This window comes from Procambarus clarkii, chromosome 52 (genome assembly GCF_040958095.1).
Source record: "Procambarus clarkii isolate CNS0578487 chromosome 52, FALCON_Pclarkii_2.0, whole genome shotgun sequence".
Taxonomy (NCBI): domain Eukaryota; kingdom Metazoa; phylum Arthropoda; class Malacostraca; order Decapoda; family Cambaridae; genus Procambarus; species Procambarus clarkii.
In genome coordinates, this window is record NC_091201.1 from 2611384 (window position 1) to 2639079 (window position 27696).

At 45.1% G+C, this 27696-nt stretch overlaps 1 protein-coding gene across 1 annotated transcript in view; it reads left to right on the top strand.

Moving 5' to 3' along the window:
* Window positions 1-27696, top strand: part of Aldh (Aldehyde dehydrogenase) — a 44306-nt gene that overhangs the window by 14697 nt on the left and 1913 nt on the right. Inside the window, exons 2-8 of the mRNA XM_045751004.2 lie at window positions 8174-8278; window positions 11789-11929; window positions 13546-13792; window positions 18504-18691; window positions 20574-20723; window positions 22114-22251; window positions 25642-25806. Of these exons, the coding sequence (XP_045606960.2) occupies window positions 8174-8278; window positions 11789-11929; window positions 13546-13792; window positions 18504-18691; window positions 20574-20723; window positions 22114-22251; window positions 25642-25806 (1134 nt within the window). The remainder of the gene's footprint in view (window positions 1-8173; window positions 8279-11788; window positions 11930-13545; window positions 13793-18503; window positions 18692-20573; window positions 20724-22113; window positions 22252-25641; window positions 25807-27696) is intronic.

Here is a 27696-nt window from a genome sequence, read left to right on the forward strand (position 1 = left end):
TTTCCTACTATGGGTACATTTGATTGTGTCTTGTACCCTGTATTATGTTTAAGGTCCTCATTTTTACCGTACCTGAGTACCTGGAATTTATCACTGTTAAACATCATGTTATTTCTGATGCCCGGATATTCTCACTCGTGGGGTGGGGGTGGGGGTATTCTCACTCGTGGGGTGGGGGGGGGGGTATTCTCACTCGTGGGGTGGGGGGAGGGTATTCTCACTCGTGGGGTGGGGGTGGGGGTATTCTCACTCGTGGGGTGGGGGGGGGGGGGGGTATTCTCACTCGTGGGGTGGGGGGAGGGTATTCTCACTCGTGGGGTGGGGGGGGGGGTATTCTCACTCGTGGGGTGGGGGGAGGGTATTCTCACTCGTGGGGTGGGGGGGGGTGTATTCTCACTCGTGGGGTGGGGGGGGGGTATTCTCACTCGTGGGGTGGGGGGAGGGTATTCTCACTCGTGGGGTGGGGGGGGGGGTATTCTCACTCGTGGGGTGGGGGGAGGGTATTCTCACTCGTGGGGTGGGGGGAGGGTATTCTCACTCGTGGGGTGGGGGGAGGGTATTCTCACTCGTGGGGTGGGGGGAGGGTATTCTCACTCGTGGGGTGGGGGGAGGGTATTCTCACTCGTGGGTGGGGGGTATTCTCACTCGTGGGTGGGGTGGGGGTGTTCTCACTCGTGGGGAGGGGGGGGAGGGTATTCTCACTCGTGGGGAGGGGGGGGGGAGGGTATTCTCACTCGTGGGGAGGGGGGGAGGGTATTCTCACTCGTGGGGTGGGGGGGTATTCTCACTCGTGGGGTGGGGGGGGGTATTCTCACTCGTGGGGTGGGGGGGGGTATTCTCACTCGTGGGGTGGGGGGGGGGGTTATTCTCACTCGCGGGGCGGGGGGGGGGGTTATTCTCACTCGCGGGGCGGGGGGGGGGGGTTATTCTCACTCGCGGGGCGGGGGGGGGGAGTTATTCTCACTCGCGGGGCGGGGGGGGGAGTTATTCTCACTCGAGGGGCGGGGGGGGGGGGGTTATTCTCACTCGTGGGGTGGGGTAGGGGGGGGGGGTTATTCTCACTCGCGGGGCGGGGGGGGGTTATTCTCACTCGAGGGGCGGGGGGGGGGTTATTCTCACTCGTGGGGTAAGGTAGGGGGGGTTATTCTCACTCGCGGGGCGGGGGGGGGGGGGGTTATTCTCACTCGAGGGGCGGGGGGGGGGTTATTCTCACTCGCTTTATTCTCACTCGTGGGGTGGGGTGGGGGTATTCTCACTCGCTTTATTCTCACTCGTGGGGTGGGGGGGGGGTTATTCTCACTCGTGGGGTGGGGGGGGGGGTTATTCTCACTCGTGGGGTGGGGGGTATTCTCTCTCGCGGGGCGGAGGGGGGGGTTATTCTCATTTGTGTTGGTATTCTCACTCGAGGGGTGGGGGGGGGGGTATTCTCACTCGAGGGGTGGGGGGGGGTATTCTCACTCGAGGGGTGGGGGGGGGGTATTCTCACTCGAGGGGTGGGGGGGGGGGGGTATTCTCACTCGAGGGGTGGGGGGGGGTATTCTCACTCGAGGGGTGGGGGGGGGTATTCTCACTCGAGGGGTGGGGGGGAGTATTCTCACTCGAGGGGTGAAGGGGGGGGGTATTCTCACTCGAGGGGTGGGGGGGGGGGTATTCTCACTCGAGGGGTGGGGGGGAGGTATTCTCACTCGAGGGGTGGGGGAGGGGTATGCTCACTCGTGGGGTGGGGGAGGGGTATTCTCACTCGCGGGGTGGGGGAGGGGTATTCTCACTCGCGGGGGGGGGGGGGGTATTCTCACTCGCGGGGGGGGGGCGGGGGGTTCTCGCTCGCAGGGGGGGGGGCGGGGGGTTATTCTCACTCGTGGGGCGGGGGGGGGGGGGGTATTCTCACTCGCGGGGCGGGGGGGGGGGGTTCTTCTCACTCGCGGGGCGATGGGGGGGGGGGTTATTCTCACTCGTGGGGCGGGTTGGGGGGGGGGTATTTTCACTCGCGGGGCTGGTGGGTGGGGGGTATTTTCACTCGCGGAGTGGGGGGGGGGTTATTTTCACTCGCGGAGTGGGGGGGGGGGGGTATTTTCACTCGCGGGGTGGTGGGGGGTATTTTCACTCGCAGGGCATGCCAAACACCACCCCCAACTCCACTCTACCATGTGCCCAGCTTCCCACCCCGCTTCACTTCACTCTACCACGTGCCCAGCTTCCAGCCCCGCTTCACTCTACCACGTGCCCAGCTTCCAGCCCCGCTTCACTCTACCACGTGCCCAGCTTCCAGCCCCGCTTCACTCTACCACGTGCCCAGCTTCCAGCCCCGCTTCACTCTGCCACGTGCCCACCTTCCAGCCCCGCTTCACTCTACCACGTGCCCAGCTTCCAGCCCCGCTTCACTTCACTCTACCACGTGCCCAGCTTTCAGCCCCGCTTCACTCTACCACGTGCCCAGCTTTCAGCCCCGCTTCACTCTACCACGTGCCCAGCTTTCAGCCCCGCTTCACTCTACCACGTGCCCAGCCTCCATCCCCGCTTCACTCTACCACGTGCCCAGCTTCCAGCCCCGCTTCACTCTACCACGTGCCCAGCTTTCAGCCCCGCTTCACTCTACCACGTGCCCAGCTTTCAGCCCCGCTTCACTCTACCACGTGCCCAGCTTCACTCTACCACGTGCCCAGCTTCACTCTACCACGTGCCCAGCTTCACTCTACCACGTGCCCAGCTTCCCGCCCCGCTTCATTCCACCACGTGCCCAGCTTCTCGCCCCGCTTCATTCCACGACGTGCCCAGCTTCCAGCCCCACTTCACTCCACTCTACCACGTGCCCCGCTTCACTTTAGCACGTGCCCAGCTTCCCGCCCCGCTTCATTCCACCACGTGCCCAGCTTCCAGCCCCACTTCACTCCACTCTACCACGTGCCCCGCTTCACTTTAGCACGTGCCCAGCTTCCCGCCCCGCTTCATTCCACCACGTGCCCAGCTTCTCGCCCCGCTTCATTCCACCATGTGCCCAGCTTCCAGCCCCGCTTCATTCCACCACGTGCCCAGCTTCCAGCCCCGCTTCATTCCACCACATGCCCAGCTTCCAGCCCCGCTTCACTCTACCACGTGCCCAGCTTCTAGCCCCGCTTCACTCTACCACGTGCCCAGCTTCTAGCCCCGCTTCACTCTACCACGTGCCCAGCTTCCAGCCCCGCTTCACTCTACCACGTGCCCAGCTTCCAGCCCCGCTTCACTCTACCACGTGCCCAGCTTCCAGCCCCGCTTCACTCTACCACGTGCCCAGCTTCCAGCCCCGCTTCACTCTACCACGTGCCCAGCTTCCCGGCCCGCCCCACACCACCATATGTCAGCTTCCGGCCCCGCTCCACACCACCACGTGCCCAGCTTCCCGTCCCGCTCCACCGTGTGCCCAGCTTCCCGTCCCGCTCCGCTCCACCGTGTGCCCAGCTTCCCGTCCCGCTCCACTCCACCGTGTGCCCAGCTTCCCGTCCCGCTCCACCGTGTGCCCAGCTTCCCGTCCCGCTCCACTCCACCGTGTGCCCAGCTTCCCGTCCCGCTCCACTCCACCGTGTGCCCAGCTTCCCGTCCCGCTCCACTCCACCGTGTGCCCAGCTTCCCGTCCCGCTCCACTCCACCGTGTGCCCAGCTTCCCGTCCCGCTCCACTCCACCGTGTGCCCAGCTTCCCGTCCCGCTCCACTCCACCGTGTGCCCAGCTTCCCGTCCCGCTCCACTCCACCGTGTGCCCAGCTTCCCGTCCCGCTCCACTCCACCGTGTGCCCAGCTTCCCGTCCCGCTCCACTCCACCGTGTGCCCAGCTTCCCGTCCCGCTCCACTCCACCGTGTGCCCAGCTTCCCGTCCCGCTCCACTCCACCGTGTGCCCAGCTTCCCGTCCCGCTCCACTCCACCGTGTGCCCAGCTTCCCGTCCCGCTCCACTCCACCGTGTGCCCAGCTTCCCGTCCCGCTCCACTCCACCGTGTGCCCAGCTTCCCGTCCCGCTCCACTCCACCGTGTGCCCAGCTTCCCGTCCCGCTCCACTCCACCGTGTGCCCAGCTTCCCGTCCCGCTCCACTCCACCGTGTGCCCAGCTTCCCGTCCCGCTCCACTCCACCGTGTGCCCAGCTTCCCGTCCCGCTCCACTCCACCGTGTGCCCAGCTTCCCGTCCCGCTCCACTCCACCGTGTGCCCAGCTTCCCGTCCCGCTCCACTCCACCGTGTGCCCAGCTTCCCGTCCCGCTCCACTCCACCGTGTGCCCAGCTTCCCGTCCCGCTCCACTCCACCGTGTGCCCAGCTTCCCGTCCCGCTCCACTCCACCGTGTGCCCAGCTTCCCGTCCCGCTCCACTCCACCGTGTGCCCAGCTTCCCGTCCCGCTCCACTCCACCGTGTGCCCAGCTTCCCGTCCCGCTCCACTCCACCGTGTGCCCAGCTTCCCGTCCCGCTCCACTCCACCGTGTGCCCAGCTTCCCGTCCCGCTCCACTCCACCGTGTGCCCAGCTTCCCGTCCCGCTCCACTCCACCGTGTGCCCAGCTTCCCGTCCCGCTCCACTCCACCGTGTGCCCAGCTTCCCGTCCCGCCCCACTCCACCACGTGCCCAGCTTCCCGTCCCGCCCCACTCCACCACGTGCCCAGCTTCCCGTCCCGCCCCACTCCACCACGTGCCCAGCTTCCCGTCCCGCCCCACTCCACCACGTGCCCAGCTTCCCGTCCCGCCCCACTCCACCACGTGCCCAGCTTCCCGTCCCGCCCCACTCCACCACGTGCCCAGCTTCCCGTCCCGCCCCACTCCACCACGTGCCCAGCTTCCCGTCCCGCCCCACTCCACCACGTGCCCAGCTTCCCGTCCCGCCCCACTCCACCACGTGCCCAGCTTCCCGTCCCGCCCCACTCCACCACGTGCCCAGCTTCCGGCCCCGCCCCACTCCACCACGTGCCCAGCTTCCGGCCCCGCCCCACTCCACCACGTGCCCAGCTTCCGGCCCCGCCCCACTCCACCACGTGCCCAGCTTCCGGCCCCGCCCCACTCCACACCGCAGGAGGACATTGATGGTCTAGAGAAAGTGCAACACCGGGCAACAAAAGTAATTACCGAGCTAAGTCATGTCACGTATCAGAAATAGTTGAAGGCCACAGGGCTAACAACACTGCAGATCAGGCACAACAGGGCAGATCTCACTGAAACTTAAAATACCGAACAAGTTAGAGGATGTTCATCCGGACAATTTCTTCAAAAGGTCAGATGTAACACAAACAAGGAGCAATGGTTTCAAGCTCAACAAGCCACAATGTTGGACTGAGAACAGCGAGATGCTTTTTCATCCACAGGGTTAATAACCCATGGAACTGCCTACCCGCCAAAGCCGTTAATGCCAAAACTGTTAAGTTTTGAAATCTACCTGGAAAAGATAATCAAGGCAAATGGGGAAGGGGAGAATTCGACAAGCCACCAGCTTCCTGTCCTTGTCGAGGCCACTAGGGTTAGTGGCCCTCGGGAAAATCAGGTATCCAAGACCCATCACCGGTTTAGGGTAGACCACAATCAGCCTGACAGGGTTCCTGTCTGACAATTTCCCATTCATTAAATCCATTGATAAATGTCAAGTAAACCACACCCATATACTGTATACAACTCAAATCTAATACAGTGGCACCTCGACTTACAATTGCCCCGACTTACGATAATTTCGAGTTACGATGTAAATTTGATAGAAAAATTGCGACTACTTACGACAGTGTCGTCGACTAACGATATTTGTTTGTACACATTTGGGTCGACCGAGCGCGTGGTTCCTAGACATACGGGCCGACCTGCCTCAGTTTTCTTGAGCTGCCCGCTTAGTGACGATCACGCTTATGAGAAATTCTTTTTGTGGCGATTTTTTGCTTTTTAAACAAAATTGATTATTATATATCATGCCATGGGTCCCAAGAAAGTCAGTGGTAAGGTTCAACCTAAGAAAATAGTTGAGAGTAGAGGCAGTAGAGGATGTCCCTTCCTCATTAAGAAAATGTGTGAAGTATGGGAAGAACTGCAAAGTTTTGTTGAAAAAACTCTCCCAGATAAAGCTGTAGCAGTCCATTGCATTGACCTTTAAATGACAATGTGATATCTTACTACAGACAAGTGTTAAAATGTAGGGAAAAAAAGTGTCTTTAGACAGATTCTTAGTAAGACAAGCAAGCAGCGAGCCACAAGCAGGTCCTAGTGGTATGCAGGCAAAACATGCCAGAGAGTATCTCAGAAAAGTCCTCACTGCCTGATGTTATAATGGAAGGGAACTCCCTTCCAAACAGTAACACCTCTCCTCCTTCCCCTCCTCACCATCTTCCATATGCCATCAAGAGTCCTCCATAAAGGTAAGATGAACATACTGTATGTATGTACTGTATTTTAGTTAGAGAAAAAAAAATGTATTCAGTATAAAATTTATTTGTAAGTTAATATTTTGGAGGGTGGGGAACAGATTAATTCAATTCCCTTTATTTCTTATGGGGAAAAATCTCTTCGACTTACAATATTTCGACTTATGATACGTCTCTGGGAACGGATTACCATCGTAAATCGAGGCCCCACTGTACTGTACTTATCCTGTTATGCAAATTGAAGTGTGCAGCTCGGAAACCACTACATTTTGCCTGTTTGAAACCAATTTGCTGATACAGGCATATCAGACTGGAGATAATGTCATCCAGAAAATGAGCATGGAGGAACTGAAGAGTATAATTACAGGTATTAATAAACAGAGAATGTGGTGGGGCGGGAAGCTGGGCACATGGAGGAGTGGAGCGGGACGGGAAGCTGGGCATGTGGTGTGGAGTGGGGCGGGAAGCTGGGCACATGGTGGAGTGGAGCGGGACGGGAAGCTGGGCACATGGTGGAGTGGAGCGGGATGGGAAGCTGGGCATGTTGTGTGGAGTGGGGCGGGAAGCTGGGCACATGGTGGAGTGGAGCGGGACGGGAAGCTGGGCACATGGCGGTGTGCAACCCGTTCTCGCAAATTCGTAAAGTCAATATTGACTTATTAAATAAGTGCATAGGTGACATTGCCTCCTGAAAATGAGGTCTCCATGCTTGGATACAGTAATCCAAATGGGGATGTACCAGATATTTATTCAGGTGAATAATTACTTTCTCAAAGTCAAAAGTACGCTCGATTATGCCAAGGGTTTGGTTAACTTTTCTGACTGTTGTGCAAATTCTAACAAGTGGTGGATTTTGACTCCAAGGTCTTTTTCATCAATCTGTTCTAATATAATGTTATTAATTTGGTAGTCATAGCATGGGTTATGCCCCACATACATGGTCTTGCATTTGTAGATATTAAAAAGCATTTGCTAGTCTTCTGACTATTTGTGGAGTTCATGTACAGTAGATATCTCTGTAATGTTTCAATATCATTATTTCTTACTTTACCATAAATCTGTGTCTGCAAATTTGATGTGGTTTTGTAATATTCTCCTGTCACTGATGTATATGACAAAAAGAGCAGGCCCCAAAATGGACTCCTGAGGCACTCTTATCACATTTCTTCATTCAGACTCGTACTCATTTAATACGACCCTTTTTCTTTCTTTCAACCATTGTTTTATCCATTCTAATATTTTACCATTTATTCCATGAGCCTGTAATTTCCTTGCCAGTTTTTCATGTGGCAGCTTATCAAAGGCTTTAGCAAAATCCATGTATACCACATCCACCGTAAGGCCTTTGTTGGAGTAGTTGGTTACCGTTCCCAAAAATATTAAAAAAAAAAAAAATTAAAACTCGAACCAGTTGCAAAACACCTAGACATTTTAGTGTTAGTGAAGAGGTATTAGGTGAAAGGAAGCTTGCCAACTGTCTCCTCTTGCCTGAGAATCAAACCCAGGACCATTTGGTTGTCAACTGACTGCATTAAGTATGTCAGGTTAAGTATAAGTAGCATTATGAACCAAGGGATAACATGTTTGAGTAATGAGCCATAATATACTGCCTCTGCACTATATTAGACGACTAAAGGACTTGAGGTTCTGGCTTTTTTTTTCTCCTCCTCCCAAGGCAACTTGCTATCAACAGCAGGAAAGTTGAAACAAGCAGAAGATGTGGATTAATATTCAGTACTGTACTTCCATTAAAAAAAAAATAAACTATACTGTGCATATTTTAATTGTATATCAACTAACTGTACAATATTGTAATTTTCAGATCTTCATCAATAATGAGTTCCATAAATCCTTGAATGGGAAGCAGTTCCCAACTGTCAATCCAACTACAGGAGAGGTCATCACTATGGTGGAGGAGGGTACCAAAGTAAGTGTAATCTACTTCACACATTGTTTTACTTGTGTAGTTACATGTATTGGTAATTATATCTATTCACTGATGTATTGTACGAAGCAAGTGAAAATACAGTACAGTACTATAGTTTAATTGTCCTTTTATCCAGTAATTAATTGATTATCATTTGAAAAATTGACCTTACCCCTTTGGTATGTGCACATATAAGTACGCAATGTATATACAGTGGCCCCCTCATTTACAAATTTGATCTGTTCCCAGAGACGGTTCGTAACCCGAAAATTTACAAATCGAAAAAATTTCCCATAAGTAAATTGAATTAATCCGTTCCACACTCCCAAAAATATTACTAACTTCAAAATACATTTCATACCTAATAAGCAGAAATATTTAGTACTGTACTATAGCATGTAAGTTATAGCTTACCTTTATTGATGACTCCTGTTGGCATATGGAAAGATGGTGAGGAGAAGGGGGAGGAGGAGAGGTGTTAGTGGTTTGGAAGGGAAGTCTCCTTCCATTATAACATCAGGCAGTGATGACTTCTCTCGAGTACTCTGTTTTGCCTGCATGCCACTACCACCTGGTTGTGGCTCACTGTTTGCTTGTCTTACTAAAAACCTTTCCATACAGACTTTTTTCCCTACATTGTAACACTTGTCTGTAGTGAGGCATCAGTGTCATTAAAAAGGTTGAGGCAATGACCTATTTCAGCTTGCTGTGGGTGAGTAGTTTCAACAAAAGTTTGCATTTCTTACCATAGTCTACACCATTTCTTAATTGTTGAGGAAAGGACATTCTGTACTACTTGAATTCTGTGGCAAGTTCATCAAGATTGTAACTGGCTCAGCTAAATGAATTGTGGGGTTCAGTCCCTAAGCTCATTATGTGCCTCTGTGTAACACTTTCCACTACTGCCCACAAGATGGGCATGGGGTGCATAATAAATGAACTAAACTCCTCTCCTGAAAAAAATTCCATCAGTTCTTCCCCGTGTTCCTCCACCAACTCGCAACATACAACTCACAACTTGCACAACACTGTGACTGCTGCTTTTTTTTCTAAATTTCTCAAACCATCCCCTGCTTGCCCTAAACTCTCTTTGTATCTGCATCACTCATTCCAGTTTTTTTTTTATAAGATCTTCATGTAATAGCCTTGTTTTTTCACAAATGCTCTGAAATGCTATTACCTGCTAACTCCTTGTTGTGTATCCAAATTAATAACCTTTCAACATAATGTTTGTGTTCTTTAGCACTCATAATATCCTTTTTCTTAGCAATTACAGTGCATATCATTGACATAGATTCGTTGTACTGCCTAGCTAGTTCAACAACCCGTGTACTATTTTCATTTTTACGAATGATCTCTTGACTTTCCTCTGGTCATCCTCACGTGTGTTTTCTTAGGTTGAACCTTACCACTGTTTTTCCTGGGACCCATGGCATGATATATAATTACTTTTATGTTCAAAACCCAAAAAAGCAGAAACACTGAAATTCTTTACAAAGAATTCAAGTACGATAGTCACTAAGCGGGAGACACTGGTAAACTGAAGCGCGGGCGACCGTGCCACTAGGAACCATACACTAGGTCGCCCATATGTGTATCAACAAACTACGTAACTCGAGGCAAAACCTGAAATCCAATTCAAATTTTACGAATAAATTGGGTTCATGACCCAAAAAATTTGTAAAGAGGGACATTCATAAGCCGAGGTGTCACTGCATATACAACATATATTATTTTATTTGATACCTCAGATTTACGTTTTAATGGGTGTTACGACCCTGGGTTCTCCAGTGGAAACCAGAGATCAAAATTGAGCTATTAAACTTTCTGGTAGTACAGTTGAGTGCATCACGAGCGGCAATTGTTTGTATCTTCCCTGCCCGACGTAAGACTATTCTTGTTTCTCAAAGAGCATTTAAAGACTGAGCTGGGGGGTTGATTATTAAATAATAACAAAGGCACCAACTTTGCTTACTAATACTTTCTAATCGTTTGTAAAGTAACAATACGTTGCATAGGGGAAGATCTTTAATGTGCTTAGCTGCACGATCAATTAGGCTCCTTCCGGCACCACGACATGCGGGAGGCCTAGCTGGTCGCTAGGAGCGTTCTTCTCTGGCTGGCGTTCGTGGGGACGAGACCTACTCTGTGGCTACACCCCTACTCTCCTCCCTTCTCTTCTTACTTATTTCCCTTACCTTAAGTTCCTGTACCATCAAGTTAAGTGCTGTATGGTGTTTTTAAGTGTGCCTACTCTGGTAGTAACGATTGGTGAGACCTGGGGGTAGTATTTGCCAGTGTTTTGGGTACCCCTAAGTGTTGTGTTTTGTATTAGGGTACCACGTGGTGTCACTACCCTAAGCTGCATCCAGCTTCAGTGCTTATCCAGTAGTACTTTACCCTAGCTTGTTCTCAGTGTAAACCTTGTATCCTGTCTATGTGGACCAAGGCTTTTAACGTAAGATAGGGTGGTAAAGTTATTATTATTGTTATTGGTGTGAGTGTATATGGGGGGTTGTTAAGGGGTTAATAAATAAGTACATGAATTACAGAGTATCCCTTCTTCCTGTGTGGGAGTGCATTGATCAACCCTTAGACTGACATATATGGTCTAGTAGCCAATTAATATTACGGTGGATAGTTTATTTTGGGGGCCGGGCCTTTTAGCTCTCCCATATTTGATACTCTGTCTTCTAACTACCCTTACCCCTTAATAGTACCAGTTCCCCATAGAAGCCCACCACAACACAATATTATTTGTAACAATGGGTATAATAAATATTCATTTTAATAGTGTGGATAGCTACAATTACTTTGTAGATAAAGTAACAAGTTAGGTACACTGTAGTAAGACAGCATGGCATGCTGTATTACACCTAGTAAAAAGTTTTTAAATGTTTCTAGGCTAATAATTCTTGTGTATTGATATGTTTTCATATTGTACAGTACTTTAAACTTTTCATATTCTAATAACTATGTTGTACAGTACTGTATTGTGCATAATAATTTATCTTTTATTCTTAGTCTTTGTATACAGTATAGGCCTACGTTTAAACTTCAAGAACAAGAGGTCATGGATTTAAAACTAACTAAACAAAGATGCCAAAGAAATATAAAAATTCACTTTTGCAAACAGTGGTGGACGGTTGGAACAAGTTAGGCGAGGTGGTGGTGGCAGCTAAAACAGTCGGTAATTTCAAAGTGTTATATGACAATGAGTGCTGGGAAGACGGGACACCACGAGCATAGCTCTCATCCTGTAATTACACTTGGGTAATTACACCCCACACTCACTATGCAATTGACATTTTCCATTACAGTATCTCCATTACCAATTTTCTTTGCTTTACCTTTCCATAAAGTGTATACTGTACTTCAGTATTAATATTTGCATACAGTACTGTACTTCCAAATTTGCATACATGTTTTCATTAAAGTTCTTTGTTGTGAGGGTGTTAGGTAATTTATGCATAAATACTTTAAGTACTTAGGCCTTCCCTCCAATCACAGGATGATGTCGACAAAGCAGTGAAAGCAGCTCGTCAAGCCTTTGAACTCAACTCAGAATGGCGGCAGATGGATGCAAGCGATCGTGGTCGCCTCCTATACCGTTTGGCTGATCTTATTGAACGTGACAAAGTTTACCTAGCAGTAAGTGGTAATTTTTTTCCCCTTTTTAAAACATTTAAGAACTATAGATTGTATAACATGTTGGTGCAAGGCAGTAAACACTGGGTGCCAACTAATGCACAGACAAAGATTGGGTGCCCATTGGTAGTGATTGTGGCATGTCCTGCCTCTAGGTGCACCAAGAATTCTATTTAGAATAGTTCACTTACCACTGATAAGAAATTTAATATTTCTACTAGATACCTTTGGTTTGTTATACTTTTTAGGTATCTTGTACTGCCAATCCTAAAGTTGTAGTGATCTTGTGCACTATCAGGATTACAGGAGCCAGGCAGGATACACAAGGTACAAGTAAATCATAGAGCACCTTTGTAGGAACTTACAAGGTGCAGGAAGTCACTGGGGTATAAGCCTTCTGGCCAAGACGAGACGTTTAGAAAAGTCTGTTCTCAAGCTGAATATTAAAAAACTCAATGGGACCTCCAATCTAGCAATCAAAATGCCCACCAATTTCCTTTCCACCTCATTGAGCATGTATCAGGTGGAAGCATGGCAGCAAAATAGGCCTTGCCCTTGCCAACTGCCTATAACATAAATCCTGTCACTGCTAGCAACAGGTTGGCAGGATGGGACTAGTTTATTGAGTTTCAGCATTGGCATGGATGAGCACACAGCTTGCTGATGAAAACCCTATTCAATTTACCCAAATGTACCTAAGGGGCCATATTTCTAGTAGCCTTCCATTATTCCTGAGATTTTTTTTCAAGCTGAATTTTAAACTGAAGTATTTTCTTGATATTTACGGCTTCAGTGGGTTGGCGAGTCTGGGTTTATTACGCTATACAGTAGGTGGAAAGCCTCTCCTGCTCTATACTATGGCTTAAATAAAGCTTCACTGTGTAACTCCCTCCATCTGTACTGACAAAAGCTGTTTTTCCTGTGTTAATGATCAGACTAGTTCCAGTGGCAGTTTATGCCTTCCCTAGCAGTATTTTCCTAGGTCTGGGGTTGCCAGAGCTGCCTCTTGTGTGAGGTATGTGGAATTAACTAGCAGTTAAACCTGGACACTGACTGTACATAACTTGAATCAGGGTTGGAAGTATGGCTAAAGCAGCTGCTTGTTTTGTTGCACTCTACCATTCTGGTGTTTTTTCCCCATTGGTTACTGTGATCTAGTACCCCCAGACTACCCTTGCCTCTATTGAGTGGGCCAGATTTTGGTACTGGTCTCCAGCAGGTGCTAGAGATTCAGGAGAGCCTGGTGTGTGGTACCTGCGGTTGGAGGTCTGCAGGTAGATAGCACAGGAAGATACGGAGTTCCACCAGAAAGGATTCAATTACTGTACATTAGGAATTGGAAAAAAATAAATTGTTTTCAATTAGGAACTGGATTTTTGTTTTTTTTACTGTTAGATGTGAATTGTGTGCAACACTACGTCCTGTACAGTATTTCTAAGTGACTTTATAAGCCCCTACAGTACTTGTATACCAACCACCAGCTGTGCAGTCTGTCATGAAGATTCACCACAGCAAAACATTGTAGTGCTCTCTGGAGCTTGTATGCTCTTATGTTACACAAAATAATTTTTCCTTTTAAAGTTTTAAGAGTGGTGGTTGAATCAATTTCCTTTTTTCAGAGTCTTGAGACCCTTGATAATGGAAAGCCCTATACGAATTCTTTTGCGGTCGATGTTGAACTCACCGTTAAAAATCTTCGCTACTTTGCGGGTTGGGCCGACAAAATTCATGGTCAGACCATTTCTACTGATGGTCCACACTTTGCATATACAAGGCATGAACCAATTGGAGTGTGTGGTCAGATCATCCCCTGGAACTTTCCTCTTCTTATGCAGGCTTGGAAGTTTGGACCTGCTCTTGCTACAGGTGTGTCTTTATTACCCTAGAAAGATCAAATTTAACTTGCAAAACATAATACAAAATTATTACTGCTCTATTTTGAAAATACTCCACCTGAGTGACTTTGAAGCATGTCTTTATAATTAAATAGGAGGCTGAAAGTGCTACTGTATCACTAAAGTTCCTTTCTACTACAGTATAGGATACTGTACTCATTATTACACAGTACAAGCAGCCTCAGCCTTTGCTTTGTGCAGTATTGGTGAATATGGATTAGGTAATATGCAGGTAAGCGGTTGTATGCTAGGTTTTAAAGTGCACATTTAAATTTTTATGCTATAAATTTTAAACTGATTAATGCAGATAGGTGTAGATGCCAGATAATCCAACCCATCCTCCTGTAAGATAGTACTTTTTGTAACTGTGCACCATAGTACAAACATTGATGTACTAAACAACTATTCACTTTATAGTTGGGAAAAAATTAAGCTAAAAAAAAAAACAGCGTTGAATATAATGAAATGGCATTTTCTGGGCGAGACCTGGAGGCTCCCCGGAGCTATCCGGGCTGATATGAATGTATTAGAACCTGGCATCAGTCAAGCGAATAGTTCTAGGCCTACCGGGAACCACGAGCCAGAAGCTCCCCCCCCCTCCCCAGAGGCACGAGGAGCAATTGCCTATAGAATCCCCCCCCCCCATGTGATTGGAAGCATTTTATGTCTGCCATTGACTGGGTCAGGCACCCAGAAAGGTAGGTGCCCCAAAACAAACACTATCTGGTTAAAATATTGCTACTGAAAGCTGAACTGTTAGACAGAACTCCTCAAACGAAATATGAGCAAACGAGCATGTCACAATCGTCACTGCAAAGCTGTCTGCGCAGTTCCCCCCTCCCTGGGAGGGGGAAGGGGGAGCCCCAGACCCCCCATGCCAGCTATCCAACCTGTTAGTTCTGAGGCTGGATGTAAAAACCCACGAAACCGCTGACTGGAGGGAGAGTTGCCTGGGAGCCTCCAGGTCTTGCCCAGAAAATGGTGTTTCATTGCATTCAACGCTGGTTTTCTGGGGAAGCCCCCCCCCCCCCCTTCGGCTCCACGGAGCTACTTGATCAAAGACAAAAACAAGGACGTTCCTGGGAGGCAGTCACCACTCGCTCCACAACTCGGTCGAGACAACTGGCTGCAATCGCCAACCAAAAGTGACACATGCCCGACTAGGCCCAGGAACATTGACAAGGTAGCGAGCGGCCAGGACTCTGTTCGACCTTCAAAATCCCTGTGCCTGAATGTCGGCCTAAGATGTGTTACCGAAAATGGCAGCCAAAGCAGCAAATTTATGAACGTCATGGGCATGAGGATAGACCGCAGGCTGGCTGGACTGAATAACCTCGCGGACGACCTGGGAGACCTGAGCCCTGGAACAGGGAATCGGGGAAACCGGGTCAACACAAAGCGCATCCTTGGCCACCGGGGCCATGGCGTGTAGGCAACGGCGAAGAGCCAAAATAGGACACAACACATGCTGTACCCTGAACAAACCAAGCATCAACAACCCAAGGACTCCTCCAGAAAGCAGCAGTCTCATTCTTCACCAGAAGAGGAGGAGATTGCTGTAAACAAACAAACAAACCTTCCACCAGGACCAAAAGAGTAGAAACCCCTGCGCCGGAGGAGAGCATCATGCTCCCCAACCCGACCCCCAAAGGCCAATGCCAACAGGACTTTTCCTGTTGAAGGAAGGAAGGAAGAAAGCCTTCACAAAACCGCCAGGGAACTTCATACTCCCGCCGAGCGAGACACGCAGGTGGAACACCATCAATGAAGCCATCCGCTCACCATACAAATGGCGATAGACCAGATGCGAAGACTTGAGAAGATCGAACCAGCTATATGATGGACTGGCCCGATCTGCTGAAAGAGACGGAGCCGTGGGAAGACCCCCAGGTTCAAACATCGAGCAAGCAGTGCCTGAACCAAGGATGGGCCAGCCACCAAGGGTCCAAGAGGACTACTCTCTCCTGGTAAGTCTCCAAGCGAGCTAGAACCTGGAGCAACAGCTGGACCCGGGGGGAAAAGAAGTACTGGAAACCCCACCTCTACCAGTCCTGTTTGAAGGCATCGACCCTGACGACCTCACAGTTGGGGAAGAGCACCACATATATCGGGAGATGCCTCGACCACATCGATACGAAGAGGTCCACCTCCAGGAGCCCGTACGTCTGGTAGAGCCAACTGAACAAGTCGGCGTCAACAGTCCATTCTGTGGACAGGGAAATGAACCCTGACACTCCGTCCACCAGGATGTTGGACACACCCAGTGTGTGAACAGCCAGGAAAGCCAAACCCCGAGAACTCGGCATTTGTCACCCGAAGCAACCAGCCCTAAAGAGCCAAGGACTGCATTGAATCCCCGTGGTTCAGACAAGGAACCACTGGGGAGCAGTCCGAATAGAACTGTATCGTCGACCTGTAAGCGGCCCGAACCCTCCGAAGCACCCGCACCATGCTGTGGGCCCGATGGAAGGATGGGACCCCACTGCCCCTGGCCAGCCTGGTGAGCACTGGTCACAAAGCCCCAGCAAAGAGTCAATGCGTCCATGAACACACCTAACGAGAGCTTGGGTAGGCACCAAGATACTGAACTCAAAAAAAAAAAAAAAAAAAAAAAAAAAAAAAAAAGAGGAAGCCGGTGACATAGCAGCTGATGTAAGGTGCCCAGAGGGTGAACCCAGCGATCGCGAGTGAAGCAGAAGGGCCGTCCCTGAAGGAACCAGAACTGCCAACGAAGCCAAACTCGACCCGGCGGGTAGACTAACATGGCAAAGTTCAGACTCCTGCACAAACCCTCGAGCAACCGCCTCGTGACCCTGGAGTCGCCTAGAAACAGGCAAAAGCAGACTGCAGCTGGAGCAGAGCTGCCAGAGGAAGAGACAAGGAAGTGGTCCGAGAGTCCCACACTATACCCAAGTAAAGACCGATCCCGAGAGGGACCCAAACTGGACTTCCTCCAGTTCACCAGGAACCCAAACCCGGCAAGCTGGGAAAGAACCAAATCGGACATGCGGATAGGCTGGGAGCCCACACCAACCAGTCGTCAAGGTAGGCTAGAACCCGAACCCCTAACGGACGCAAGTGGGCCACCATGACCTGGATGAAGTGTGTGAATACGAGGTGCCAGATTCAAGCAAAGTGGAAGGCAATGAAAGCGGTAAGCCTGATGCCTAACAACAAAACCTAACCAGTCCCTGAACCCCTGGTTGAATCAGGATGTGCCAGTACGTGTCCTGGAGGTCCAGGGACACAAAGTGCCCGGCTCCAATAGAAGATGGACCTGGGACAGAGTAGTCATTCGAAAGGAGGGGCAATAGACCCAGGGGTTCAGACGGGACAAGTCCAGAATGAACCGCAGGTCTGCGCAGTCCTGGTTTGGAACTGGAAACAGGCAGGAAACCCACCTGAGGGTTGAGGTCGTTTTGACCATGCCCAAGCGAACCCACTCCAAAATGACCCAATAGAGCACAGAAGCCTGCCCTGCCAGCCCCAAACCTCTGAGGAGGTGGGGGGGGCACCCAATGCCACTGCAGGCTGCAAGAAACAACCTGAAATGCCCACAAATTGTGGGACCAGGCATGAGCAAACAGCGCAAGTGTCCCTCCCCCCCCCCACTTCAATGGGACGAACCGTGAATGGACCGATGCCCCTTACGAGAAACAGACTTAAGAGCAGAGCGACCACTGCGCTTATCAGTCGTCATCGGTTCCGAAGGCTGCGCCGTCTCTGAAACTAGCACCACTGGCCTACCATGACGGGAATGACCCCAAGCCCTGGCACGACCTTTCCGGGAAGACCCCCTGCAGGCTTCCCGTAGAACCAACGGGTGTGACAACTAGAAGAGGCCACTTGTAGATACTGCACCACCACAGACTCTGCAAACAGCAAAGGATAAAAAGACATAGAAAACCACTTTAATTACAAAATTTTAACAAACTGCATAAAGAGTTGCAGCTCACTCGCTTATCCAAACTACTAATAGTCAAATTTGACTGAATTGCAATCCTGCAAATGCATCCAGGCCTTTTGTAAATGAAGTTCAAATTTTGCCAGCAATCATTAAAAAGGGGAAACAAAATTTAATTGACCTTGTGTGGTCAATTCATTTAATTTCATTCAAATGATGGCATAGTAATATTGTGGCCAGAGCAGAAACAAAAAAAGAATACTGCATTAGTGACTTTGAAAGTGTTCTTAACCTTGGTACATTTTTTATATTTCGTTCATTTAAATTAATGTATAAATATCCAGTGTGGACACAGGCTGCATCAGCTGTTCAGTTATTGTTGCAGAATTACTGTAATGCTATTTAATCCAAAATTTTAGATTTACATAAACCTGTAAAATTGTCAAATTAACCTTTGTATTTATGTATGAGCAACGCATCAACGTCAGAAGATAAACACTTCTTCAAACTTGTTGTTCTTACCAAATAACATTAAACATTTGGATTCATTGATGCCACGTTGAAAGTACAGTAATCGTAAATATTTTATAAAAAGTATATTGTCTTATACATTTGTATTGAAATTATTTTAATTATAGCTTTTTGTTTAATTCCTAAATGTCTTAAATTTTAAGTATCAAATTTTGGTTGTACAGTATATAATTTATGAAGATTGTGTTTACACTAGTTTACCATTTTAGTATCCAAATGCAAAAGTAATGCCATCTATATTTTCCAGGCAACACCATTGTTATGAAACTGGCTGAACAGACCCCACTGACTGGCTTATATGTGGCTAAACTGGTAGCAGAGGCTGGCTTCCCAGCAGGTGTAGTTAATGTCATCCCTGGCTATGGTCCAAGCGCTGGAGCGGCCATTGCTTCACACATGGATGTTGACAAGGTTGCTTTCACGGGGTCAACAGAGGTAAGAACAAGCAGCCTGTCCTCCAAACAAAGACCCAAAGTCCATTCCATGCACCTGCCAAACCCCCTGTTTATGAATGAAAAACGGTTTATACAAGACTCACAACTGATGATCGAACACTTCCGGAACAAGTGCTTCACTGGCGACTTTAGTTCGAACCACAACGCTGTCAATGCTTCACCGTACTACAAATATAAATAAACACCAACAGAACTTAAGCACCTAACCTAAGCAATGCCTAAATGTGCACAGTATGCTAATATATAACAATATTCATTTATATTTGAGAAAATTCCTATTCTGAATGAACAGCAAGTTAAAATTGATGTATGTGTCTTTGGGGTCAATTGCTGGATGGAATGGACTTTGTCTGTGGATGGGTTAAAACAAGATCTGCGAGTTGTGTAATGGTTGCCATTCTGCCTCATTATTACTGTTGGAAGCTTGTAGTGTGTGCATATAGCTTTATAAATATGTAAAGGGGCAAGTTTATATTATGTTGAAACACCATGATGAAGACTATGTGCAGATTGTTTCACATTAAGAAGATCTTTCTTACTGGGAATGATTCAAATAAATCGGATTAACTTTCAGTTCCTCCTTTACTTCAAAATATTCTGCTGGAAGAGTTCTTAAAATAAACCAAATAGAGCTGAACCACTTCTATTAAAGTACAGTAGATTCCTGCCCAAACACAACAGTTGCTTATGGATAATAGAACATTAGATATGCAGGTACTGCTATAATAAATATTTATATATAATTACTATTTTAATTAGAAAAATTAACTCCACCAGTTTAGATTATTTGGATGATTGTATCAGAATTATCCAAACTCCAACCATTGCATCATATACTAACCTAATTGAAATATTTTGGGGGCATCCAATTCCCTGTTAAATAGGGTTAGAATTCCACTGTGTTACGTATTCCTTCTACAGATCGCACTCTTTTCACCAGTATTTTTTTCTATTGCAGTCTCTGCAGAGATCTACATTAGGAAAACATCCAGGGCACTAGACAATCCCTAGCTCTTCAATAGGGAAGGGATAGCAACCATACAGTGTCTTGTACATCAACCATGTACATCGGCAATCATGTTATATGCTTGGCAAGTGAGACTGAACTACTTGGTCTGCATGAGTTTTGGCCATTTTCCTCGATAGTTGCCATGTTGTAAGGTGGACCAGATGCACTACATTAATAAATTTCTGGAAGCGGTGTCCATCCAACAAAACATTTATGAACAAAACTATGGTAGTATGTGCATAGCATTCTACAACCACCACTTACTAAACTGTTGCTTGAATATAAACTACAACCCTTCCTGTCTAATTGTTAGTGTCGTCTTTTCCCAGTCACACGACAGTACCTCGTTGATTCCTTACCTATGTGGACCTTACCTGCTGCTCTTGTCTAGTGTTTCTTTATAAGCAGCTTGTGTTGCATCCACTTAGGTGAGAAGCATGATTAGTGCTTCGTGGCCTTCGTGAGCCTTGTTAAAAATATTATAATTTACCAATGTATATACAGTACAGTTATTTTATGAATACTAATTTGTTATTATTAAGTCCACTGAAAAATTCTACAAATAGTATTCTGCTTTGGTGTTAGAACTACATTTGTCAGCACGTATAAAATCCATAGGGTCAGTTGGTATAAGGACCAATATCTTGGTTTGGTTTTAGCTTAACTTCAATCCCTTCAGTAAATTATATATAAGCCTTTAACTTTGAATCAAATGAGGGGGATTGATGCCATTCTATGAACTCCTTAATTTCCAGTAGCCAATATTGTTTTAATTAAAGAAAAAGCAATTGGCTGTGGTATGTGGTAATTTTAAAAATTATAATGAAAATGGCATAATTTTATTTATCTTCAGATTGGACATCTGATCCAGCAGGCAGCTGGAGCTAGCAACCTAAAGCGTGTGACACTGGAACTTGGAGGGAAGAGTCCAAACATTGTTTTCAAGGATGCTGATTTGGACTATGCTGTTGAACAGGCTCATTTTGGACTATTTTTCAATCAGGTTGGTAAGCAATACAATACTTAAACTTGTCTATCTTGATATTTTAGTCCTTAAAAAGAAAGATTCTTTCCTCTCAGAGGGACCTCGTAAGAAATATCATGGCAAATTAGATGCTGCAATATTAGTTTTAAAGGAGCACTGGAAAGAATTGTCAAAGAATTCCACATATAAAGGGTTGAAAGTTATGTAAATGGAGCAATTATTACATGAGAAAATAGGAAGAAACCATGACTTGAACCTGCACACCCAGTGTGCAGAGCGCCTTATGGCGTTCGTAGGTATAGCTTTATATTCAAAACTCCCACGGTTACACGGGGCTCACATCCTGTCTCAGGACTCCTGGAAGCAGACACACCATCTTGAAAAAAAATTGTGGGGGAAGTTCTTGAATGAATTTGGAAAGATGTGATATTAGGCAAGGAAGTAAATGAGATGTATGTAAAGTTTTGTGAAATATATGATAAAAGCACAAACAAATTTATACCAAAATAGATGCAGAACTAAGAGGATTGGATCGACAGAAATTGCAAGGGTGCTAGAGACCAAAAGGACACAAATGGAATCAACACTCAAACATACCAACAATACACAGAAGCAAGACAGAACTACATGGCAGTCAGGAGGGAGGCAGATAGAAGTTTTGAAAGGGATAGCAGACAAATGTAAAACAGAACCAAGCCTATTCTATAAATTCATTAAAAGCCAGTTGCAGGTAAAGGATAAAAATCAGAGGGTGAAAAAGGGGAAACAGATTCATAGAAAATGAAGAGGAAATATGTGAAACATTAAACACTGTTCCAAAATGTCATACAAAACTAAATTTTCAGAGAACCAGACACTAAGAATTCCAGGTAACAGAGCACAGAAATGTCTAGAGATGAATTCATTCAGAGATGAAGTGGGAAAAAATGCTGAAGGAGTCAAGTCACAACAAAGCAGTTGGTCCAGAGGGGGTTTCACTCTGGTTTCAGTGTGTGCACCTGAGCTCAGGAATCTACTTAAAATTTATTTTTCAGGCATCTGTGTACAGCATTCCTGGCAGATATATGGAAAAAGGCAAACGGGTTCCAATCTACAGAAGTGTCAGCAGGGACGACCCTTTTAATTATAGAACTGTATTGTTGACAAGTATAGTAGTCAAAATGTTGGAAAAAATAATTAAAATCAAATGGTAAACACCTGGAGAAAAAATATTATAACTGTGTGGTTTTCAATCTGGTAGATACTGTGTAATAAATTTACGCATTGGGAAAAAAATTTCTTGTTATATAATAGTACAGTATAATGAATAATGCTCCACTTTAAAATTAAAAGGAAAAGTTGTACTAATTAGTTTCACTCCACCAGGAACAATAACTTAAATGCACTTTAAATTATTTTTATTATACAGGGTCAGTGCTGCTGTGCTGGATCAAGGATCTTTGTCGAGGATGGCATTTATGATGAGTTTGTGGAGCGCAGTGTTGAACGTGCCAAGACTCGCAGTGTGGGAGACCCATTTGATTTCAAGACTGAACAAGGACCACAGGTTTGTTCACTTCTTTTGTAAAGAATTTATATATGTAGTGGATACAGTATGTATGTGTTGAATGTACGACTTTTATGTACAGTGGGGCCTTGACTACGGATTGTAATCCGTTCCCAGAGATGTATCGTAATTAGAAACAAATTTTCCCATAAGAAGTAATGGGAATTGAATTAATCCGTTCCACACCCCTAAATTTTATACTGAATAAAGTTTTTCTCTAACTACAGTACAGTACATATGTTTATCTTATCTTTATCAAGGACTCTTGTTGGCATATGGAAGATGGTGAGGTGGGGGAGGAGGAGAGATGTTACTGTTTGGAAGGGGAGTCCCCATCTATTATAACATCAGGCAGTGTTGACTTCAATGGGGTACTCTGTTTTGCCTGCATACCACTAGGATGTGGTTCACTGCTTGTTCGTCTCTAAAAATTTGTCCATGGAGATTTGTTTTCCCTTCATTTTAACATTTGTTTGTAATGATGCATCAGTGTCATTGAAAAGGTTAAGGCAACGGCCTACTGCAACTTGATTTGGGCGCGTCATTTCAGCTAAAGTTTGCAGTTCTTACCATGCTGCACGCATTTTCTTAATTTTTGAGGAGGGGACATTCTGTACTGCCTCCTCTTCCCCCCTGAAGAAATTTCCTCGGCTGCCTCTTGTTGCTGCTCCCTGTGAAGGGCTTGGAGTTCTTCGGGGGTCAGTTCTTCACTGTTCCTCCACCAACTCCTCAATATCAGCACCATCCAACTCAAAGGCCAATTGCCAGCCCAGAGAAACAATTTCGTCAACAAGAGGCACTTCAAGTTCAGGCTTAAACACCTCGGTCTCGTTCTGGAACACATTCAGGCCACAATTTTCTTCATAAATCTGTATTCTCTTGAGTGCAGGCGGGAGAGATACATAATAATTTACACATAGATAATAGTAGAGGGGCTGATCCCAAACCTGCACACAGAAATAACATCACATGAGACCAGAAGGCATGGAAGAATGTGCAGAATTACCCCTATTGAAAAGCAAAGGTGCAACAGGTACTGAGAGAGAACTCTCAGAGGCCCGAGACTGTTCAACAGGCTTCCACTACACATAAGGGCCGACCCCTCAGTGTTCAAGATAGAACTTGACTAACGCCTCCAAAGGATACCTGCTGTGACTCCTACGTCAGGCTGCGAGCAGCTGTGCACACTTCATGGAAAAATGGTGAAAATTGGTCAGAAACTAGTTTTTTGGATACTGAAGTTGAAATTCTAGTTATAGATCTACAGGATTTAAAGTTATTGACAATGAATAAGGCGGTTCTAATTCATGAATTTACTTGTATGTTGTAATAAACATTGTTTGGCATTCGTACTCAAGCATGTGAACGTTGTAGGTCAATGTGTGTAGAAATGAAGTCAAGAAAAAATAACCCCCAAAAAAAACAAAAAAATAGGGATAATTATAATGATTAGGGAATATATTTAGGGTATACTTTATATAAGTAAAAAAAAAAAAAAGCCCAAATCTGGTCCCTAATCATCAAAACAACCTAAAGAAACGAGGAAAATGGTTTGAAATCCGAGAAAAAATCTTCCCAAAAAAAAATTCAATCCCAAGTTCTGAGACTTGTAACTGACTTATTTGTTGACCAATTTAATTCTGGCTTTACATAGTTAGGGATGAGTATGCATTCTCCACGATGTAAAGGTTAAAACGAATTCAAATAATAAACAAAGGAAAAAAACTAAACCTAAAAAAAAAAAAAAAAAAAATCCCCTCCCCTAAAAAAAAAAAATTTTTGGACATTGTTGAAAGTAACTGATAACAACATTGGGCAAATATATTTATGATATACAGGGTATAACAAAATAGAGAATAACATAATTACTCATTATTATTATTAATGTAATACTCAGCAATGCTATAAAGGCACCAGCTGTATATCCACTTTGTGGAAACTTCTTACTACTTTTCTTCTTCTTTGAGCATCGTACAGGTGCTTGCATCTCTTTATTACTGCATTATTCATCAGTTCCAATTAATAGGAGCCGTTCTCTTTATCAACAGTGTTTATTTTTTTAAATATTCGTCTTAAATCAATTTCTAAAAATATTTGGATGATAGTTTCACGAAGCTAAAGCCAATAAGTTCGAGATTTAATATTTTTAAGTAATTTTTACATAATTTGAATATTTTTTTAATTATATCCCCCTTCAATGTCTCAAATCATGACGTTTTGTGCAGTTTAAGGGTTAAGCAACACCTCAAGGAACCAACACGTGGAAATATTATTTTAGAGTTAGTGTTAACTAACAGGGAAATGCAAATTAATGACATCGAAATAGGAAGCGAGCTAGGGAACAGTGATCACAAAGAAATCAGGTTTAGCATAGAATGGAATAGATTTGTAGGAGAATATTGTTAGTGACAGATTTTCAAAAAGCTGATTTTAATGGTGTAAGAAATTTTTTGGGTGAATTAGATTATATATAAAGTCCTGGGCATGGATGGGTGAGCTGGTCTTGGAGTAAGACATGTACCCAGCGATGGGTGATGAAAAAAGAGATTTCGTTGTGGATTCATAATATAACTCATTTAAAAAAATTTAAGCAAAGCACAGGAACGTAATATACCATACAAATCTAATAATAATGACCCAAAATAAAGGATCTAAAGCACCTTACAAGTAGAAAGAAAACTTGGTACAAGAAGATTAAAAATGGGGAAGTCAGTTTAGATCAAGAATTTGTCCATCTGGGTGGAAATGTTAAAAAGAAAGTTTGTTGAAGAAACTAGAAAATGCCTTATGATTAGGCTTGGGAATTGGGATGTTACTGTTGGTCCACGAGACAAGAAGTTGCCCAGCAATATAGCTCATAATATACCATTCAGGTAGGGGATTTCCAGGTACTAAAGGAAGTAAACATTAGTCATAAGTAATGCCGTTCTTGACAAGTAATGTGGTCTTTGCCTTTGTTCAAGGGTGAGTAAATCACTGTGTAAATAGCTGAGCCAGATGTAAACAAGTCCAATAAGTCTTGCAGTAAGGACAGATGGACAGAACTCAGAGGGGGAAACAACTTTATTATAAATACTCTGAATGTAGATGGAGTTATTTCAAAATTGCTCAAACTAAATGATGTACACTGAGCATTGTTGGAATGTATTAATGTTTTCATTGTTCTCTGTGTTTAAGTTACTGGTATTAACAGAATGGAATGGAATGGGTGTTTTCCAGAGATGCAAGTCTTCCTCTTTGTTCCATGTTCTTTACTTCCTTTTTGTATGAAATTTTTGGATTACTTGACAATCCCTTTACAAATATTTTTTCTTCAGATTGCTGTATTAGATATTTAAGAATTTTGCTAGTGATACAACAGCACTGCATATTATACTGGTAATTTAATAGGTGGATGGAGAGCAGATGAAGAAGATCTTATCCCTTATTGAATCTGGCAAGAAGGAAGGAGCCAAAATGTGTACTGGGGGTAAACGTGTCGGCGAGAAAGGCTTCTTCATTGAACCTACTGTTTTTGCCGATGTGAAAGATAACATGCGTATTGCTAAGGAGGAAGTAAGTATGAATGCTGAGCAATCAATGTTTTAAGTACAGTACAGTACATCTTATATTTAGTTACACAATCCCTAATGCTATTGAAGGTTGCATCATATTCACTAGGCATCCCTGTTATATGGCTGTACAGTATACCTAAATCTTTTCCCCCTTATTGTATTGAGAATTTAAGTGCCATAACTTGCTTCAGATGAATACTATATTTGCTTATTGTAAATACATTGTACACTTCTGTTGAGTTGCTTATGATGCCTTTAGAAAACAGTGAATACCTTGATAAAACACAAGCTATATGGCTCCTTTTGACGTTTTACAGAAAACTTCGTATCCCATCCAATGATGGAATTTAAGTACAGTATACTGAATTTATAAATCATAAAAATGTATGAGATATGGGTTGTAGAAATGGTGGTTCACACCCCCTCCCCCCTCTTTAGGGATACAAGTTTCCATGGGTTGCATAAGTAGTCTTTGGGGTATATTTGATATACAATAATGAAATCTTTACCCAAAAGGGTTGAAAATTCTTTAAATATTTATTAATTTAATTTTGATAAATTTTGGATAAAAGGTGTTCAGTGAATATTCATGACTATATTTTCTTATCAACTTTGAAGTAGAAGTTTTGAAATATATTACTGTACATACTAATATTCATTTTTAAACCTTACTGTTAATCACTAGGTTGGTAAACAGGTGTGTGACTTATCATATTTCCTGAGGCAATGTTAGTTTGGTTGGGTATACATAAGAACCGCCTTGCATGATGTTAGACATGTGGGACAACACAGTCTAAGCTGCCTGCAGTTTTATCCGTTCTTGTTGTTTTAGGATGATTTGATTATTTCCTGCCTTCTTTCCTGCTTTGTATGACAAATTACAGTAAGGAAGTGCATATTTCTTTCATAATTTTGGTAATACAGTATAGTATATTGAACTATTGGATGATTTTCAGTTACTTTCACCATTTAGTAAATATAACTATCAGTGTAAATGTTTAACACTTTCGCAACGCCGCTGGCATTAATTTTTCTCGAGTCCGCTGGCGTGACTCGCGCAAGAGTCCAATAAAATTTGTATAAAAATCATTTTTTATCTGATCGACTTTGGGATAATTTCAAAATGCGCGCCTTTAAATTGTGAACAATTTGATACCGAAATAAAAGATGCAACATGAAAATTTGTCACAACACTGAAAAGATATAAATAATTTTATGATGAGCGTCCAAAATTAAAATATTTGTTAAAATTCTAGTTATTGCTCTATTATTATGGGACTAGTTTTAAAATGCGCATCTATATTGTGAACAATTTGATACCAAAATGAAAGACGTAACACCAAAATTGATGTTATCAAACTGAGTATACACATTAGGCTGCAGTGTGCAAATTGGTGCTCGTTCACGGGCAACTTTAGGCTTTGCTGTGGGGAGTCACGCTGGGCTTTTGAACATTATATGCATATACACCTGTAGGGAATTCTATTGCGAACACAATACCAAAACGAACGACGTAGCACGAGAATCTAGGTGAGAACTGAAACGAGTATGCATATTTCGGTGTCGCCGAGCACTCACCTGCATGCCGGGGGCATGACCTCAAAGTTTGCGGCGCGCATGCCAGGGGAGCGAAAGTGTTAATATTTTAATGTATGGTAATCCATTTCTATTTTAATGTAGGACTAATAGTAATTGTGGCCTATGCTCGAGATGTAGTATAATCAGTTACCTGCAGTTACTGATCATGGACACAATCTCCCATTGTAATTAACAAATATATATAAATTCCTCCCTTGTGTGATCAACTAAGGCATTGTAATGCATGCATCAACTATTCCCTTTAAATGTTTACTATATGGTACAGGTATTATGAATAATAAGTAAACTTTTA